Consider the following 19,243-nt stretch of genomic DNA (forward strand, 5'->3'; position numbering starts at 1 on the left):
CGGAACAAGAACAGAAGCAACACTGACCTTCCCTCATACACGTGTTCACATAAAATATTACGATCCTCTGTGCGGTCACGTTCGCGACGATAATTCGCGAGTCGCGTCGGCGGCGGCGTCGCTCTATCAGTCTTTCTCGCGCTCTTATAATCGCGAGGATCTCCTCGTCGGCTAATTTAAATCGCCGCCAGAGAGACGAAGGGAGACATCCGCATTGTACTCACCTAATCGATTTTCCTTTTTTCGTTGGGACGTATTCAGGTGTTTCTAATCTATCGTTCGTCGTTTGCTACATTATATCGCTGAACTCCGTCACTGAATTTTATCATCGAGTCCCGCTACTGAACTCTGTCGTTGAGTTTCGTCGCTGAATTTTACGACTAAGCCCCCCCCATTGCTGGATTCCGTTGTTGAATTTCACTGTCGAATTCTACTGCTGGATTTCGCTGTTGAATCCCATCATTGAGTTCCGTTGTTGAATTTTACTGTTGAGTTGTGTTACAGAATTTCGTTGAATTCTTGTTGCTGAATTCTGAGTTAGATTCCGCCGCAACGATAAAAAAAAGAGGCATTCTCACCGGCCTCGCGTCTCCTCTGCTCGGGGCTTTCTTTTATATTCTCTACTTTGTGCTTGTCCAAGATTCGAAAATTCCACGCGGGGTGGAAGGTTATACGACGATTCCCGCGATTTCGGCTGAGATTAGACAGACTGCATTATTCAGAGCTCAGGTTGGCGGGACGCTCGTGTATATTTATAAGCGGGTTGCTGCTTGCTCGCGCAGCGACGGACTCTACGGACGCGAAACGTCTTCTCCTCCTCCTCTCTCTCTCTCGCGCCTGTGGAATATCCGTTTCAGTCGAGTACACCTCCGAAACGTTGAATCGGTCTTGAATTTCGGACGATCTTAAATCGCCGCCTGAATAGTGACAGGGCAGAGTTTCTCTGTGACAGTTCGACCGACTCGTCTCTCACGCGGACACTGCTTTAACACCTGACAAAGTATTCAAATTGCAAAACATAAAGTACCTTCTTGGGAAGCCGCTTCTTCTTTCCCCACGATAGTCTCTCAAGGGATTTCTCTATCAGCCGGGACGTCCTGATATCCGTTTCTACGCCAAAAGCCTGTATTTACAAGCCTCTAAACAGCTTAAAAATGGTCTGCGAGCGGCCAACAGGCAGAGTTCATAATTTCGGCTCTTTCGAAGTCCCAGAAGGCATATTTAACGCGAGGCGTAGAATAACGCGGGCGTCGTAGATAAAGACGGAGTCGGCGGCGATGGCGTTGCATCGTATCTCACACGGTATAATCCTCGAGATCTCGGAGGGGTTTCTTTTCATGTTTCTTCCTTCATCGCGAGGCATTAGCGAATCATCCGAAAACCCACGCCACCGCGTGCGAATAGCGCGCGTTGACCCCCTTAACGAGCTGACAGGCTCGGACTTTTACGTCGCTGTAAATTCAGCTCGTTACAGCTGTATCGCCTCTTTCGAGAGTCCTCCCTGAGGCCTTTACCTCGAGGCCGACCCGTTTCGGACAGTGGGCCGCGTTTTCGCGAACAATGAGCGAGTAGAATTCGTGACGCGCCGGTATCCTCCTCCGTGGAGCCTCTCGCGGGCACAACGAGCTCTTAATGATCCCCGTAGAACATGCTCTCGTACGTAGAAAAAGAGATAGAAAGAAAGAAAAAGAGAGGGGGGGGGGNGGGAGAGAGAGAGAGAGAGAGAAAGATTACGGCGTGCGTTCCTCGGCGTTTTGCAGTACGAACGAATTTCCGAAGCGAAGCGAAACGAGCAACGCCCATTATCTGCACGATAGGGTCGTCGGCGGGACGTTATTGTGCCATGAGAAAACCGCGAGGAGGAATCCTTGGGCATAAGTATTAAGGACGAGGGAGGAGGGAGAGGAAGAGCCCGTCCGAGTGTACGAGCAGGCTAAAGGAAGACTACGAGACCGTAACTTGACGCTGAAAATTATCGTTCATTTATCCGAAACTTTTTACGGCATCGTTACACGAGAGGAATCGAAGAGAAGTAATTGGGTCTATTATAGTTATTGTACTCGCATAATCAAGAAAAGCGTGCGCTAACATTGGAAGGACGTATTATTGGAAATTGAAATCACATCGATCCCGGCGAAGGAAAAAATTCAGATGGAAACGGCTTCGGAAAATTGGAGGCTATTCAACAATTACGTCACGCTAAATTTAAGTATTTTTTTACCCCCCGTCCCTGCCCTTTGTCATAATTTCGTCACAAAATATTTGTCCTTTACCAATCCTTGAAGGCTTGGGAAAAGCTGGGTTTCTTTTCTATTTTTCCGGTTACTTTCTCAAGGGTAGAAAAATTCGTTTAGAAAAATTCACCTCGGTTCGGCCAAAACGTGCCGCATTTACTTCTTTCCATAATAAAGATAATTGCGTGCGCTTAACTGAAATTAAACAAAGTTGATCTATCTTGAAAGAATTGCAACAAAGAATAAACTGCGAACAAATATGTAATACACATTTTGCGAACTTTTATAAAGAATTTTCCTACCTTTGGGAGGAGAATTGGAAACGTTCCACGGGAAATTGAAAGAACCTTTTTTCAATCTATAATCGTAAGTCAAGAAAATCAAGAAAAATGCGGCTGTATCAACGTGATGCGATGTCCACGTTTTCGAGCGCGCGTGACTACGTTCTCGTGTGAATCGCTGGTGATTTCCGACTCTGTTTTTGCAATCGCGACGCTCGATTATTGGCGGAGCGCTCGTTGGGCACATGGAACCGTGGAACAGCTAACGGTACCGGACCCTCTCGCGTACCCCAAACCCGCTGTCCTGTGTGGACCGCGCGACCCTGAGCTTCACCGTTACCCAAAGAAGAAGTCCCGCGCTCTCGCTCGCTCGCTCGTTCGCTCGCGAACGCACGGACGCGCGAGAATTTCTTTCGCGGCGTCCCACGCTCTTGGCGATTATAATTGAGCGCTTAATTACGCGTTCGTAGTCCGACGCGAGAGGAGATGCGGTCGGTCTTCTTCCGGTTTTCACCGTGGTCGCGGATCGCGTTAATCGGTGCTCGCTGGCGGAAAATCCCGGCGCCGGGGAAGAAACGATGCCGGAACGAACCGGAACCGGCTAATTGCTCCTGTTACTCGCCGTGTCATTGTTCCACATGCGATCAATTAGCATTTTAGAAACCGCCTGTTATTCACACTCTGTTAGGGAGACCGCGCCTCCTCAATGCGGTAATCATAATTCACAGTGGCGCAACCGTGGCGCGCGCGCGCTTCCATAATTATCTCGCGCGCGCGTAGATAAATCTGATAATTCCTCGCGGCACCGAACGAGATTTTAATGAATTCGAACGATGGATATTAATTTCGGCTCATTAATATGACCACAATGGGCCGAAACGTCCCGGTATTGAGATAATTTGCACCTGCGTGTACAGTATAGTAGGGTATGAGGTAGTAATTACCGCCACCTGCGGAGTGTCTTCGAGAAAAAGAAAATATCTGATTAACTACTGAATGAAAAAAGGATGAAGGAAATTTACGTTTACAGGTGTTCGAAATGATGATTGTCGGCGTCAATAGATGAATACACAGAAGAAATGCTGGATTCAAAGTAAACGATTACTCCAATACTACTTAGCAAATGTTTATTTTGGGTTAAGTAAATTTTACTTGGATTGGGTAAATATTTCATCGAAATAATCGATCTGGAAACGTATCGCCTGACCGTTTTCCTCCTGTTCGCAGATGCGCCGGTCGCGGAGCACCGTCAAGGACGCGCGTCCTTGCACGCGGAGATGCCATCGTCGAAAGCGAAGCGCGAGCAGGCGCTGCGCAACATCCTGGCGGCCAGGAGACGGCAGATCCTGAGCCAACGTTCGCATGAGCCGCCTCGGATCCTCTCAGGTCGCACAACGCGACCCACTTCGAAGGACCCGCCGGACGTCCTCGAGACCCAAGAGACCCGGCACAGTGTCCACGTCGCAAGCGCGCGAACAGAAGCCTCAACGTCGGAGGAGGAGACATCTCAGTCGCCGAAGAAGCCGAGCGAAAAAGTCACGAGCGATCTCGACTCGACGAAGCCGGAAGTAGAACCACAGGACTCGAAGACGCCGAAGAATGACAGCTCATCGTCGCCGACGACAACGACCACCACCACCGAAAGCAACGAAAGCGCCTCCACGACGAGCGCGTCCGCCAACCCGAAGCCGAACGACGCGGACGCTCGCAGGAAGAACACCGTGTCGATGCCGGAGTCGTTGTACAACCACTTCCGGCCGGTGGAGAGGAACATCCCGGTCGAGGACATGTCCCAATTCCTGTACTTTGGCCAAAAGCTGCAGCCGGACGGTCAGAACGCGACCAGCGCCGGCAACAGCTCCAACTCCGTGGAGACGACGTCGACGGTGCCAAGCTCGCGCCGGAGGTACTCCGCGAAGAGGCTGAGCGCGCTCGCGGCCCCGGTGGAGGAGATCGTCAACGAAGAGATGAACATCGCGCTGGAGCGGCGCACGGTCGAGAAGAACCAGGTGTCCAGGATGAAGAACACCTACAGGAGCCTGGGCAGCGGACTCTACCACAGGAAAACAAGGCTCACAGACGTCGGATCCAACGTGATCCCAGGTAACGAGTCGAGCCTCGCCGGCTCGGACGCGAGGAGCGAGATCAACGCGGTGGACGACCAGTCCGCTCACGCGGAGTCGCAGCAAGCCACGCGACAGAGAGGAAGCGATGCCCACATAGCCGAGTCGAGCGCCGCGCCGACCCAGATTCCGCTCTCCTCCGCGGACAATGACGCCGACGTCGCGAGAAGCGAGATCGGCGCGAAGTCGCTCGCGAATGAGACGCACGCGGCCGCCGAGAGGAAGAAACCGGGGAGCATCGCCGAGCTCAAAATCGAAGAAGAGAAGGGAGGAGCGGGAGGAGAAGGGGCGAGCGAAGACGCGAAGACGGAGGGCGAGACGACGTCGCTCTCGGCGACGACGATGAAGTCTCGCGACAGCAACAGCATCGAGACGTCGTCGACGGGCCACGACGACACGACCTCGTCGACGCTGCGGATCGTCGTGCCGGACGCGAGCTTCGGGCGCAGTTTCGCGATCGAGAGCGAGCGAGCTCGTCAAGATACCGTTAAACAACCGGTCGATCGACCGGTTCGCCTGTCGGCCGCCGGCGAAGCCGCTCCGAAATCGCCGTCGACGGCGAGCACCGCACCTGCCGTCGTCGCCGACCCGGATCATCGTCAGCCGCAGCAGCAGCAACACGTGTACGCTTACACGATAACCAATGTGACGCGATTGTTGCGCAACTACACCGGACCTGGATCAAGCGGCGAGGAAGGAGCGGGAGCAGGGGGAAGAGGAGGAGGAGACGCAGGTCGTCGTAGTAGTAGCGGTGCCGAGATAACGAGCGGCGTAGCGTCGCAGCGGCGTCAGCAGCAACAGTCGCAGCTGCAGTCACCGCCGCCGTCGTCTCCTCTTCTGCTTCCTCGTGCCGGCGACGGTATAGAACCGGCGCGGGCGCTCGCGGGACTCAGTGCCGGCGCGACCGTCGAGCCAGCCGCAGCTGCTGGAGCGTCGCCCAGTGCGCCTGTCGGCCTGGTGGGGGAACGACCGAGGAAAGCAGTCCCGCAAGTGCAGCAGCAACGCGCGACCAGTCAGCGAGCGACCTGGCCCGCGCATCCAGTCGTCCCGCCGCCGTCACCGACTACCAAGTCCACGGAAACCAGCAGCAGGGGCTCCGTCAGGTGGAGCAGCCCCGGGTCGAGGACGAGCGATCAGGAGGGTGCGAACGATCGTAGATTCCTGAGGAAGAGCGCGAGCGCGGTGCTGAACCAGCGCTCGACCGTCCACGAGGAGGCCTCGTCACCGGCGACGAGCAAGCGTCGCCGAGTGTTGGCTCCCCAGAGCCTCGGCTTCGCCACCTCCCCGACTGGCAGCCGGAGGGTGAAGAACCTGAACGAGCGGACCGAGAGTGCCAAGGGCAGGGTGTTAGTGGCGGACGATCGATCGAACGGGACGAGTCGCGGCGGAAGTCCGGACGATGAGGTGCCGGGGCCTCCTCTTCGGGAAGTCGCGCGCGCCAGCCGGCTGAACGAAGTGCCGCGCGACAGCAGTGCGCAGGAGACCACCGCCACGATCACCAGCAGCACCGTCACCGCAGCCATGGTGAACTCCAGCCGCAATTCGAGCGACGAGGCGGCGGCGGACGCGACCGACTCGTCGGTGGACGCGGCTACGACGGACAAGCCGGAGGTTGTCGCGCGGGAGGACGCCGCGGATGACGGGGTTGTCGCGACGTCCGGCGAGATGGAAAGTGACGCGAACGCGACGAGCGGAGAAATCGCGACGACCGTGGCAATGGCCGAGCAAATAAGCGAAGCCAGCACGACGACGACGGCGGCGCCGGTTTTCCCGGTCACGCCTAAGATACTGGCGGAAGCGGACAAGACCACCGTCGAAGAAACTTCCAGCCCGAAGTCGTCGGACGACACGAAGCCGCCGGAAGCGAGCAACCGGCCGTTCGGCATCGCCGCCGACCTCGACCCGTCGGAGATTCAGAAGCGGTACCGAGCCAAGGAGACGACGACCACCACCGTAGCCAGCAGCACGTCGTCGACGGCTGCAACGGTCCCGCCGAGTCAGAACGACACTCGTTCCGCGAGCCCGGCCGCGCACGGCAAGCCGGAAGCACCGACACCTGCGCAGAAAGAGAGCGGAAGGCGCCTATCCGGCGAGAGATCGCCGGAAGTGCGGGCGCGCAACCTGTCGGACCAGTCGAAGGACAAGGACGAGGATGTATTGCCGATCATGCATCTGTACAACACGTCCGACATCTTCAACGGCAGCGGGCCGATGGAAGGGTTCGCCCGCGGCACCGAGCGGCCGCGACTTCCGGTGGGCTCCGACGCGAAGGGCCCCGCTACAACGAAGAAGAGCGAGCCGGTGGAGATCGGCGGCGGCGCGTCGACCACCGTGCCGATCCCCAGAACGAGGGAGCCCACCGTCAGTCCGTCGAGCCCCCGGAAGGACAAGCACGAGGAGAGCCGGGAGGACACCAACGGCGCTCCGACGTCCCGAGGTACGTCCTCCGCACCTGCGAACAGGACGAGGTACAGGCCGCCGTATCACTCGATCCTGCCGGAGTACAACGGCACGATGTATCCCGCCGGGCTCAACAGGACGTTCTTCGAGATCGGGCCGATCTCGGTGAGCCCGCGCGAGTCGACGAACATCAGTGAGGTGATATCGAAGCGGCACGACGGCGACGTGATCGCCACCCAGGAGACGGTCGCCGTGGTCAGCTACATCCTGGCCACTCTCGTCGTCTTCCCCATCGCCGTCGGCGTCGGGCTCATACTCAGAAGACTGATACTTAGGAATCGTAAGGTGAGTTCGGGGTTTTGAGGTCGCGCCGCGCCGTGCCGGACCGCCGCCGATCGGGATTAGAAAGTATGCGGATCGCACCGGCGCTCCGGACTCCGATTCGTGACGCGCTACCCTGATATCTCGTCTCGCTCCTGCCCGCCGCGACCGAGAACGCGATTCCGCACGGCTGAATGCCGGGGACGAGATCGGGACGAATTCCCTCTCGGCTGGAATCGGACGATAGTACACCGAGGGGAAATTTATCGTTATTTTTTTTCCCCGTGCCAAGAATATCCTTTTTGTTATTTTAACCACGAGAAGAGCAGTAGAAACATGTGCGCAAAGTTATTATTACTGATACTACAGTAACGTTTATTAGAAAAATCGTTCTCCCGACTATTTTTGTGATTAAAATAACAAAAGGATATTGTTGGCACCGAAAATGACTGTGATTTTCTCTCGGTGTAGCTTGAGGAGATTTTGCTCGATGTAGGAGAAATGTTTTGTCGTGGATGTCAAGATACTATATAGCGTAGTGATTGCCTCTGAAAGTATCTTCAAGGAGAAATCGGCAGAGAAAAAGCAAAAGAGAATTCTTTTTTGAAAGTCCACCTGTGATCCCGTTGGGATCAATGGGATTGGATTAAAATTGGATTGCTTGTGGTTCGAGATGAAATTTCGGTCAATGTAAGAGACAAATGTTTTGTCGTGAATATTAAAGAACATTGAGATTATCGTTGGACGTATCTCGAAGGAAAAATCGGAAGAAAGAAAGAAAATAAAAATCGAAAATTCGACTTCGAAATTCCGCGTGATCCCGCTGAGATCAATAAAATTAGATCAGAATTTGATAACTTGCGATTCGATGAAAATTTATTCAGCGTACGATTTTGTCGTGAAAATTTCTAAGAGAGAATTCTCTCTTGATAGTCTGCGATTCGATTGAGACCAATCGAATTAGATTTTCCAACGAGACAAGTCACGAACGAGATAATTAACAAAGCGAGGCATATTAGAGATGTTAATAGAGCGGCATTAGACATGCGAAAAGCGTCAGCGAGAGGAACGATGGTACGCGAAGATACCGCGATGAGATGACGATAGTAGGATAGATAGAACGACGATAACGGCACGATAAGTGGCGCGTAATGATAACGAAGCTAATTATGGTTTTTAAATGCGAGATAATAATCCAAGTGACAATGGACGCGGACGACGAGAACGCCGGTAATAGCATTGAACTTGCGGAACGCCATCGTCTAATCGAGGATCAACTCTTAAGCGGGGAGTGAGATTATCTCGGTAATGAAATGAACGGCAAGAAAGAGCGCTACGTCCGAATCGAAATTTTGATGTCACTTTGACACTTTTAAAGATAGTTTGCATTTACTTTGATAGCGGATAGGCTGATAGAAACCTACTTTGACGATACTGACACTTTTATTAACTTCTTTCATGAATCTTTAATTCTACCGATTTAATTTTAATACCTCCTTGGGAAGCCTACGGTAAAAAAAAAAACATTTTGTGTTTATGTTAAAATTGGTCTTTGTTAAAATTTTTGTGTTAAATTCTTTTAACATATCCGTATGTTAATTTAACACAATGTGTTTATGTTATCTCGAGATATATATATTTTATATTGAATCCATATTCAATATTTATAAATGTTAAAATAACACATTTTATTTCTCAGCGTCGATTAACGTTTTAATTTTGTTTTAATTTTCAATATATTCATCTTGTATTAAATTAACGCAAATATTTATACGGGCCGTTTAGGACATGTGAAATGTGTTGAATCTAACACACAATTTTTTACTGTATATTTTGACGCTGAGATAACGCGAATGGAAATTCAAGACTCCATCAGGATGAAAGTAGTGGGAATAAATTATATTATTAAAATTGAATTTTGTTAAACCTATTTTGCTTCCTTAGTCCTAACTACTGTGTTGTAGAATTAAGGATTCAACGTAGACCACAAATTTCGACTCAGGTGTAACTCCTTTTTTAATTATTGCCCGACTGTTGCACAAATCGCCTTTCAGTGTAACAGCACCACTTACATACCGTTACGCGTCGCGCGGACGGGATTATCATCGCATGTATGCATTTATCATACGGTCTAACGTTAATCAGTTGCGTTTCGTTATCTCCCGGTCTGGGCGTGAGCAGCACGGAATTACGCCGGCATTTTGATAATTAACGTGCAGGACCGTTAACGCGCGGCCATGTCGGGTCGTCATTGTTACGGGTCATTACGCGTCGTTAGGCGACCCAGAAACGCCGCGGTAAACCAGCAATTATCGGAAAGTGCCGTCTCCGCGGTATCGTGGTTATTCAGAGCAAATTTTCGCGTCATCGCGCGACCCACAATCCCGAAATCAGTGAAACTGAGAACGCGAACTCGGGAAATCGGAATGAAGGGGAACCGATCCGAATCGAAATTTTAGTCCTACATTAAGTCTACTCGGTTCCACGTTAAATCTTCAAGTGGAGAAACGGAAATAATTTTTCATTTGTAGAGTTAAAGAGGCGCTATTAATGCTACAGAGGGAAGATTTCCCGAGGGGAAATTAAAAATTCTACATTATGTTTTCTAATCGAGCAAACGGAAATAATTTCTCTTGTGTATAGCATGAAAAGGATAGAATGGAAGATATTTGAAGACTCAATGTAGAATTAAACAGACTTAATATTGCGACTCGGGCAATTTTCGAGACTGAAAAATTCGAAACGCTAAAATAAAGCGGATGTTTCATCCTCTGCTTGAATCCTTTCGGAACGTTGCGCGTTGTGCGGTCTGAAAGGAAGAAAATTAGAGACTTCGCGTGTGGAGGATATATCGCCATATTTAGAGTGAGGAAAATTTTCCTGCGAGGCTCGTAAACTTCGCGTTAAATTAGCGCTCGTGACTTCGCCGTGAATGAAAATCAAACGCGGTCATCGAGTAATTCCTTCGCGAAGGTCCCGCTCGATGATTCACGAAATGCTTAACGATTCCTCGCCGCCTCCCCGCCCTCCCATTTCTCCTCATCCTTCCGACCAAGCAATTACTACAAGTTCATTGTATGCAGAATAATCTCGGGGGTCTCTCTTGCGAGATGTCTACGAGCAGGCGAGGGGGGAGGGGGCGGGGAATCGCATCGACGGACGGAGCGATGTGCTATAATAATGAGAGGATTAATGCGCCGTTGGATAATGCGAAAATTGTCCGACCATTGTCTGCAATGAGACTCTTTCCGCGGAATTTTCCTGCTGGGCACCTGGCGAGAAGATCGCATCGAAGGTCGGAAATCCTCTCGCGTCGGAAAATTGAGAATGTTTGCGCCGGAATGCAATTATTATTCATCGCGCCGATAACGCGTTTCTCTTTGCGGGGATACCTCGTAAATTCTTGAAATCTTTAAGGAAGGATTTCTTTAATTAACATTCTTTAATCTTTGAGGAGGCGCGCTCGCTTCGGGTTTTTTCTTCGTCATGCAAACTGAAGAAGAACCATATCTCTGGAGTAACTTTTTATTGCGATTAAAATATTGTTAAATTTTTAAATAACAAAAAGTCAATATGTATTCTCCGAGTACTCTGGTCAACAAATTTCGTATCACAAATTGTATCCTCTTTGAACTTGAGTTTTTCTTATTTATATTTACGCGTTGAAACTGAAAGTGACAATAAAAACAATTATTTATAGCTACGGCTTCAAGAAATATACAGGCCATATTTTAATTTTTGTAAATTGATAGTACGAGAGAAGGAGAAGTATGAGAATAAAACAACAGAATATATTTTTATTGTAATTTCTTATTTTTATGTTTCATAGTGTTAGAAAAGTTTAAATTTTTCAAAAATTTCAACTTTAATTGTTATATTTGTGAGAGATCAGCATCGCAAAAAATTAACTATTAATTACAATCTATTTATTAGAATCAACGTTTTAAATTCAGGATACAATTTTCATGTTGGCCAGAGTGACATCGAGAATGTTCGGCTGTCGAAATCGACGGTATACGCGAAGGATGACGCGTGGGGCGCAATTTCCGGAAATGACACAGGCGAAATCCCCTCACGCACGCTCTCAAGAGCATTCATAAATAATAACGCGGGCATAAATTTAAATTTAACCCGACAGTCATGGAAATAAACCTGAATGGCGGTACAAAGGTGCGCGTGGACGTAAAAGAAAGAATAAGGAGGCACACGGCCGCGGGGAAGGGAGAAGGAACGGGGGAGTACAAGGGCCAAATAAATAGGCGGGTCCGCGTTTGGGAGCCGTCTGAGGCCCTGACGCTAAACTCGGGCGTGCTGTGTTCCCCGAGATTGAAATTTCACCATCGACAGGCGAGGCGATCCGCTTTCCTGACGATTCTCGCATGACACACCGGCGACTTCGCTCGTAGATGCTTTTCTACGAAGCACACCCGCGCGCGGAGGACGATAACGCGCAAATGTCGCAGTAAAAAGCCGGCTTTTATTTCGCATTGTCCCGTACGCGCAACTTTTCGAGATTATTTCGCTTCTCGGTAGTAAATCAAATTCGCGTCATCCGTCCGATAATTCCCCAAGTGTCGTCGATATCGACGAACGGCGACGAACGAACAACAACAATTCCAACGACTCCCGCGAGTCGTTTGCATTTTTTCTCTTTTCGGTCAATCGCGGAACTCAAGTCCCAATTTTGAATCGCTCAACCGTCCGACTGTCGAGAGACCGAATGAATTGAAGTCGCGTCGAAGGCCGAGCCGGGATTATCGGCGGATTAAAAGAGCTTATTCCCGTCGAATCGAGCGGGACTGCGAACTTTCTCAAAGACACGAGCGAGAATTTCCCGCGGCTGCCTTTTGCTCTCCCCCGCTCTCTCGCACACCGGCTGGATAATCCTAGAAATTATTAATATAACTTTATCCCGACGTTATTATTAATACCGGGGACATCATTCCCTCATTACGCGCGTAATATCGCCGGGTCTCCCCGCAAAACTGTCTCGCGCGCGGTGGTTAAGGGAAAATTTAATACGGGGAAATGCGATTTTGCACGAATACGCGGAGGAAGAAAGAGAGAGGGAGGGGAAGGGATAGAGAGGGACCTCCCGCTGGTCGCACTCAGTTATAGAAAATACTTTAGTGCCGCTGAGGTTAATCCGGTTTCTCCCAAGAGCCGCGACGGATACCGCGGTCGGCCGTGCGATTTTTGCGCCGTTCGCGCGTATCTTAACGCCGTCGTAAGAACGTCAACGTCGTATTCGCGCGCGCGATTCGCGTACGGCCGATTTTATTTCGGCGATATAGTCCGCGGAAATACGCCCGGGTCGTCGCGATCTATCTCGTCTGATCCGCGTCGCGGAGATCCGTATCGCGCCGGGCCAATTAACACCGGGAGTGACGACTCGCGCGATCCGCACGTGATCGCGGCACGCGGCATGCAGATTTCGCTTCTGACGGCGATTCCTTGCGCAGGTGCTCGAGGAGTCGGACACGTCATCGGAGATAAGCTGCAGGAAGGACGCTCTTAATCTCGAGAATGGCGACTTCAAGACGTCCATCGAGAAGGCGATCACGAAGCTACCGAGGATACAGCACTTGGTGAGATACGCACGGGAGAGGAGATTAATTGTCGAGATAGGCATTCGAGGCGGGCTTTCGATCGAACGTGAAATGCAAACGGCCGAGTGAGAGTCCGAATAGAGGGGGAGAGAGGGAAAGAGATAGTCGGTGTGTAGCAATTAACGAGCGCGCGACCGGTAATTCAATGGACGCGCGCAGCTCGCGGCGATTTTTCTTTCTTCGACTACCCGTCGGGGTAGTTTTGAACGTCATTAGAGATTATTGTTGCGAAACTGTTTTCACCGCGCGTTCACGACTCATTCGCGTGTCGCGCGAGAAAAGCTGGATTTTTCCCGGCGCGCTTCGCGCGTTAGAGAAATCACGGACGCGCGCACGAAGCGCGGTAGTACTTTATTGGAATATCTAATTAATAACATCGAGATAATTTTCACGAATGTCCACGATCGTTCGCACATCGCACGGAAAGAAACTAGTTTGATCGCACCGCGTTCTTTTTTTTTTCTTTTTTTCGCGCGTAGGAAAATCGTTAACGCGCCCGACGCAGTTCTTTTTCCGTTTTTTCAGCTTATCAGAGTGTAATTGAAAGATAATACCACAGAACGTCAGGAATAACGTTGAAGTGATTCTTACAGTTACATTCACGATCGTTCGCGTGTCGCACGGAAAAGGGAAATAGATTCCTCACGCCGCGTTTCGCGAGCGGGAAAGTCGCGCCGCGTCAGCGGAAAATCCAGCGAGTTCCTTCGCCCGACTCTTAAAGGAAGTTCTACGTCGATGACGCGTAAATTCCGCGCGACACATCGAAGCTCGCTCGCTCGCTCGCTCGCCTTCGCGCCTATCAATCAGCGGTTATTTTTAGACAATTCTAATGTGCAGCCGAACACACCCGTCGCAACTCTCTTTCTCCCTTTCTCTGCGCAGTGTCACGAAGCTGAGAAACCGCCGCCTCCGTCGACCCAGGAATCCAGATGGGAGTTTCCTAGAGATAAGCTTAGGTTACAGACAGTCCTCGGGCAAGGAAACTTCGGCCAGGTGAGAGGCATTATTTCCAGCGTGGCGCGCTATAAAAAACCAAGCCCGTAATTCGCGTCCGTCGGACGGGCTTTTGCTCCCTTCTTTTGTTTTTTTTTTTCTCCTTTCACGAACTCGCCCGGAACTCGGCCGGAACTCGCGCGGAAATCTAATCTTCGCGACAAGTCCCCGGCGAAGTTCCTGCCGGCGCGAAGCAAAAGGGGCGATTTCACTCGCGCTCGCTAATTTTCTCGCGCGAACGCGATGTTCAGTTCGCTTTTATTCGCAACAGCCCGCTTTCAGCGCGGTACAATCTTGACCGCGCCGCGCACACGTATTCATGAGACGTAATGGGCGGTTAGCGTAATATCGCGGTATAATCGAATTGATTACGCGAAATCGACGGTGGGAAAACCGTGGGGAACGTATAATCCGTCGCCGGTGGAATTTTTCCCCCTGACAAGAGCGGGCAGCGAAAAAAGGACGGAGTGATCGCGCCGTCGGCTGCGTGCCCCGCGGAAATGATCACACATTTTCCGACCGAACTGATCTCAGGTGTGGAAAGCCGAAGCCGACGATCTGACCGGTCATCAGGGCACCACTCGATTGGTGGCGGTGAAAACCGTCAAGGAAGGCGCCTCCGAGCGAGAGAAGGAGGACTTGGTTCGGGAACTCGAGATCATGCAGCAACTGGGGAGTCATCCGAACGTCGTCACGCTTTTGGGCTGCTGCACCGAAGAAGGTAAGATGAACCTCACGTCGCAACTTCCGCGATGTTATCGTACATATCAATCGACGTGCTTAGTCGAAGGAAAATTTCAATTTGAGAAAATCTCAATCTCGGTACGCTCGTTCGAAACGTTCATCGCGTTGATTGTCACGATGACTTCTATCGATCGTTTTCTAACTACAACAAGAGAGAAAGAGAGAGAACAAAAAATAATAATTTTTACTGTAAAATTCTTTCCATTTTTATGATTTATTATATATGCAATTAGTTATATACGTAGATATCTTATACTTAATACGACGTAATATCATAGTACCGGTCTGACCTTCGTAGTAATTAACGTGTATTAACGTGTCATTATCTGAAGTAAAAAAAGTCAACATCGTATCATTTTCTTTCTTCGATTCGTGGAAAATTATTTCTTCATTTCTTTGCGACACACCGCGATATCATGTGATAAGTAAATCTAGAGAGACGGAGAAAAAGAAAGAGTGAGAAAGAGAGAGAGAGAGAGAGAGAGAAGAGAGATTGTAGATAGGGAGAGAGATAAAGAGAGATAGAAGCGCGATAAAAATATATGAATCAGGCCCTCGGGTTGTGTAATCCATAATTGAAAGAGATTAATAAGAGCCAACGCTGGTAAAAGTAGCTGCAGGATTAAAAATTATTAAGTTTGTAAAGTCGATGAATTCAAATATTTCGATCGTGGATTTCGACCCTCTACAGTGAAAAAGACTACTTTAGTAGACTATCTTAATAGACTTTTTAAGTCTAATAATTTTTAATCCCATAGCTACCTATCAGCATCGGCTCTTATTAGCCTATTTCAAATAAGAATAGACAGAAGCGTTTATTGTCGCTTTAGGATTAAACTTCCTAAGAGTGTTACGATAAGCGACTCGTTACTAATGTTTTGCAAATTTCATACACAATTTAAGACATAAATATTGTAGACATGTTAGACTATACTATCGTATATTATTACATTTCGAAAAACCTTATGTTATAATTATCGCTCTGTAGTTCACATGCAATCGTTAATATTTGGATTTCTTAAAAAGAAGTTGACAGAGTTTTGTTTGAAGGCATTTTGGATTGTGTCAGAGAGAGAGAGAGAGAGAGAGAGAAGGAGAAAGAGAAAGCGACAGCCCTCTTGTTGGATACGACGACACATGGGCAATTTCCTGCGGAAATGCATCCGCGGTTGTTACTGCGATTTGCGTAGAGCAGCAATTGGCGTTACAGCCGTTGTTACAGTCGAGATGAATCTTCCTCATTACCGTCACTTACGTTTGACCTTGCGTGTCGCCGCTCGAGCCTCGGCAGCGTGAACTTTATAAAAACTAATGGCGCTTTAACTGCCGCTACTTGCACGCAGAATGCACGGATCGTGGTGTATATGGTAATTAAGTAATCAAGCAATCCCTGCTGTGGAGCGGAGCGGCGTAGATATAGATAGAACACGGTTGCGTCCGGCGACGGCTCCTGCAATCAGGACGCCGCCGCCGCAGCGATGCGGCTTGGTGGATGCGCCTTCCACCACACCACCGGCGGTCGTCCTTGCGGTTTAATCGAATTCGAATTTGCGTCCAACTTCCGCGAACGACCCGTCGAGCGCGGTTTCCAGCGTTTCCAGCATTTCCGACCGATCCGGGTTTAAAGCGCCCCGAGGGCGACTGATGACATCGTAAGCTTTGTCTCAAGTTACCCAACTTAGGCAAAAAGAATTATATGTCAATTTTATATCCCGGAAAGTTCGTTCCAAATTTTAAACGAAAATTACTCATTAGTTATGTGTTATTGACTGATGAGCTGAAATTTTAGTTAATTGGCTCTCGTATATTCTCTTTTTACGTTTATGTAATATACGTGGAATGTTATTTTAATCGTACATAGAAAAAAACGTACTAGATTCAAGTAAATAATTATTTCAATACTTCTTAGCAAACTTTTACTTGCATCAAGTAGATTTACTTAAATTTACTTAAAATATTTTCCGTAAATATTTCCGTTTATTACGTAAAATATTTTCCAAGTAAATATCCAAGTAAAAATTAGTTAAGGAATATTGGAGTAATTATTTACTCGAATCTAGCGCTTTTTTCTGGGTACTTAAAGTCGAAACAACATATACAAATGTAAGAAAAAGAATAGTAATGGAAAAGAATGTGAGTGGCAATTGGTTGATATTTCATTTAATATTTAATATTTTATGAATATAGTTAAATTATTAAACCCAAGTTTCGTTACTCGCACTTTTCCGTTCTTCGTGCACTCCTCGTGAATCTCCGCGCACGAAGGATGCAAGTGTTCCACTCGTATGTCGCGTTCTCTTATCGATTGATAATCGTTCGCACGTTTCGAACGGTTGCGCAACGAGATAATTCTGCAACGGGCGATAACGATTAATCGACAAACGCGAAAACATTTTTTTCTCTCTTTCTTTGTTTTTCCTTTCGTTTTGTTCGCTTGTTTTACGGTTGTGTTCATTTAGACAGTGTAATTTGAACAGCAATTATGATAATCGCGCGCGCGAATTGCCTTGTTTCGTAGACGAAGATTTTTATTCTCATTACCGGCCGTTGTCTACGTCGCGCAACGTGAATAATTGCGGTTAAACTTTTCCGCAAACTTGACAGCCGCGAATTAAGTCGTCGTAAACAATTTGCCGGTCGGAGGAACGCCGTTTTTCTCCCGCGTCGTGACGTCGGCGATTTCCCGGCGCTATGAAACTGCTTGAAAATTCGTCTCGTGGAGCCGGCTGGCGGAAAAAAAGCGAATGAATAAATTCTCGATATCTCACCGTTCGAAGTCCGCCGTGTTTCATTTGTTGATACTGTCGCGAGCAGGTTTTCCTCGCGCTCCGCGAGGCGCAAAAGCATCGATGATCCCGCTCGGCGTGGCACGAATATGATCGATGACGTTCCCCGTTATTTCATCACCTCATGATTGATTAAAAAAGCAAGACGGTACATCGCTCTCGACAAAGTCGAATCGCGTGATCGAAGGTGATTGATGCCGCGGGCTTTCATTATCGATGGCAAACGCGCAACGAATCGGCAAATAATTCGCCTGCCGGACGATCGCATCGTTTAAATTACCCCCGTGAGGGTCGGGCCCTGTCGCGAAATATCGTAAAAGGAAATTCATTATGCCCGCCCGACGACTTCCCGAGAGCGAATTATGTAAGACGCGCGCGGAGCTTAATCGAAGTCTCGAAATGGAATAATTCGCGCGCGCCGGACGAACGCGCACGACTGAATTACTCCGTAAGGACGGAGTCCCATTGCGAGTTAACGGAGAAGGGACCCGAATGGAAATTACATCTCGTAGGTGTCTAGCCACGAGATAGTAAATTTGTGTCTAACGTCGCTATTAACCAGTAATCAGATGTCATATTAAATATATATTAAATTAAATGGGTTTAATTAAACTCTATTGTGTTGTCTGTAGAATTTACTTAATTTAGAGAACAAAGAGGTTTATATAATTTTTTTACGTGAAATATGTGTCTTCTCTGGTTTCATACTGTAAATATCATTGACTGGCATTACCCCGAGATTGGGATAATCTCAATCAGATCTCGATTTTTCGCTTTTTCATTTGTCACTCTGGTGCACATTTTTATGAAATTTTCACACCAGCCTATATTATAGTAAATACCTGTAGGTATCCGTTGCATCAAACAAATGCTGAATTCGACATTTCTTACCAGTTTTATGAGAATTTCCGGTTAGGCGGCCCCGTTTTATCCTATATACAACTTTCATTATCGAAATATCCATATTACCGCAAGAAAGTTACGCAGTAACGAGCTAGTAACAAGCTAGAAAATATAATCTAAACCGGCCGGCTACTAGCTTTCGATTCAAGTCGCGACTGGATACGTTTCTATTCGGGAAATTGATTGTTTCTTCACGTTTCGCGCCCGCGCGATTTTCCGCGCGCGGAGAACGAATTCATGGTAGAGACGTCAGAAATTTGCCCCGGCGATCTCGCAATGTGTCAGGATGCAATTCGAGCGGGAACCGAGCGGGACCATTGTACGTCTTTCCTTCCACGTTGCTCGATATCGTTGCTTCTCATCGTTCGTATAAATTTCCATACGCATCTGCGCGCGTTCGCTCGCGCAACCGTGCTCTTCGCGGCACAATACGTCTATTAAGTCGGTATCCCCGTTCCATTTGCGGATCAAAAGGTGGCCAGGTAAAAAAGGCGAGCGCGACGATATGATCTGAGTACGATCGAGGCGCTCGACGGCCCGCCGGCTGGTTATCGTCCGGTTTCGATTAATGAAATTATCGTCGCTATTGTGCCCGCCCGCCGCCGCCGATCCTCGCGTTAATTAAAACGCGCGCGTCGTGAACATCGAGCCGGTGAGATCTCGTCTCGGCGAGACTACGTATATAACGCCCTCCTTGACACATTACAGACCATGTACACATTTCTCTGTGTTGAAGTGGTTTTAAGATCAAGTTTTATACTTCTCGCTTATTTTCAAAGGACGTTAATAATAGGTGGTTAATAATAGGTTGATATTGGAAAATTGTACAATTTACATAAATATGACGTA

The 19,243-nt window shown here is 48.8% G+C and overlaps 1 protein-coding gene across 1 annotated transcript in view; it reads left to right on the top strand.

Annotated features, from left to right (window-relative positions):
- The window catches only part of LOC106746115 (mucin-19-like), a 220,427-nt gene that overhangs the window by 186,107 nt on the left and 15,077 nt on the right, over nt 1–19,243 (top strand). Inside the window, exons 2-5 of the mRNA XM_014622337.1 lie at nt 3,743–7,383; nt 12,822–12,947; nt 13,851–13,961; nt 14,496–14,682. Of these exons, the coding sequence (XP_014477823.1) occupies nt 3,743–7,383; nt 12,822–12,947; nt 13,851–13,961; nt 14,496–14,682 (4,065 nt within the window). The remainder of the gene's footprint in view (nt 1–3,742; nt 7,384–12,821; nt 12,948–13,850; nt 13,962–14,495; nt 14,683–19,243) is intronic.

Source organism: Dinoponera quadriceps, unplaced genomic scaffold (genome assembly GCF_001313825.1).
Source record: "Dinoponera quadriceps isolate SergipeBrazil2010 unplaced genomic scaffold, ASM131382v1 scaffold1782, whole genome shotgun sequence".
NCBI lineage: Eukaryota > Metazoa > Arthropoda > Insecta > Hymenoptera > Formicidae > Dinoponera > Dinoponera quadriceps.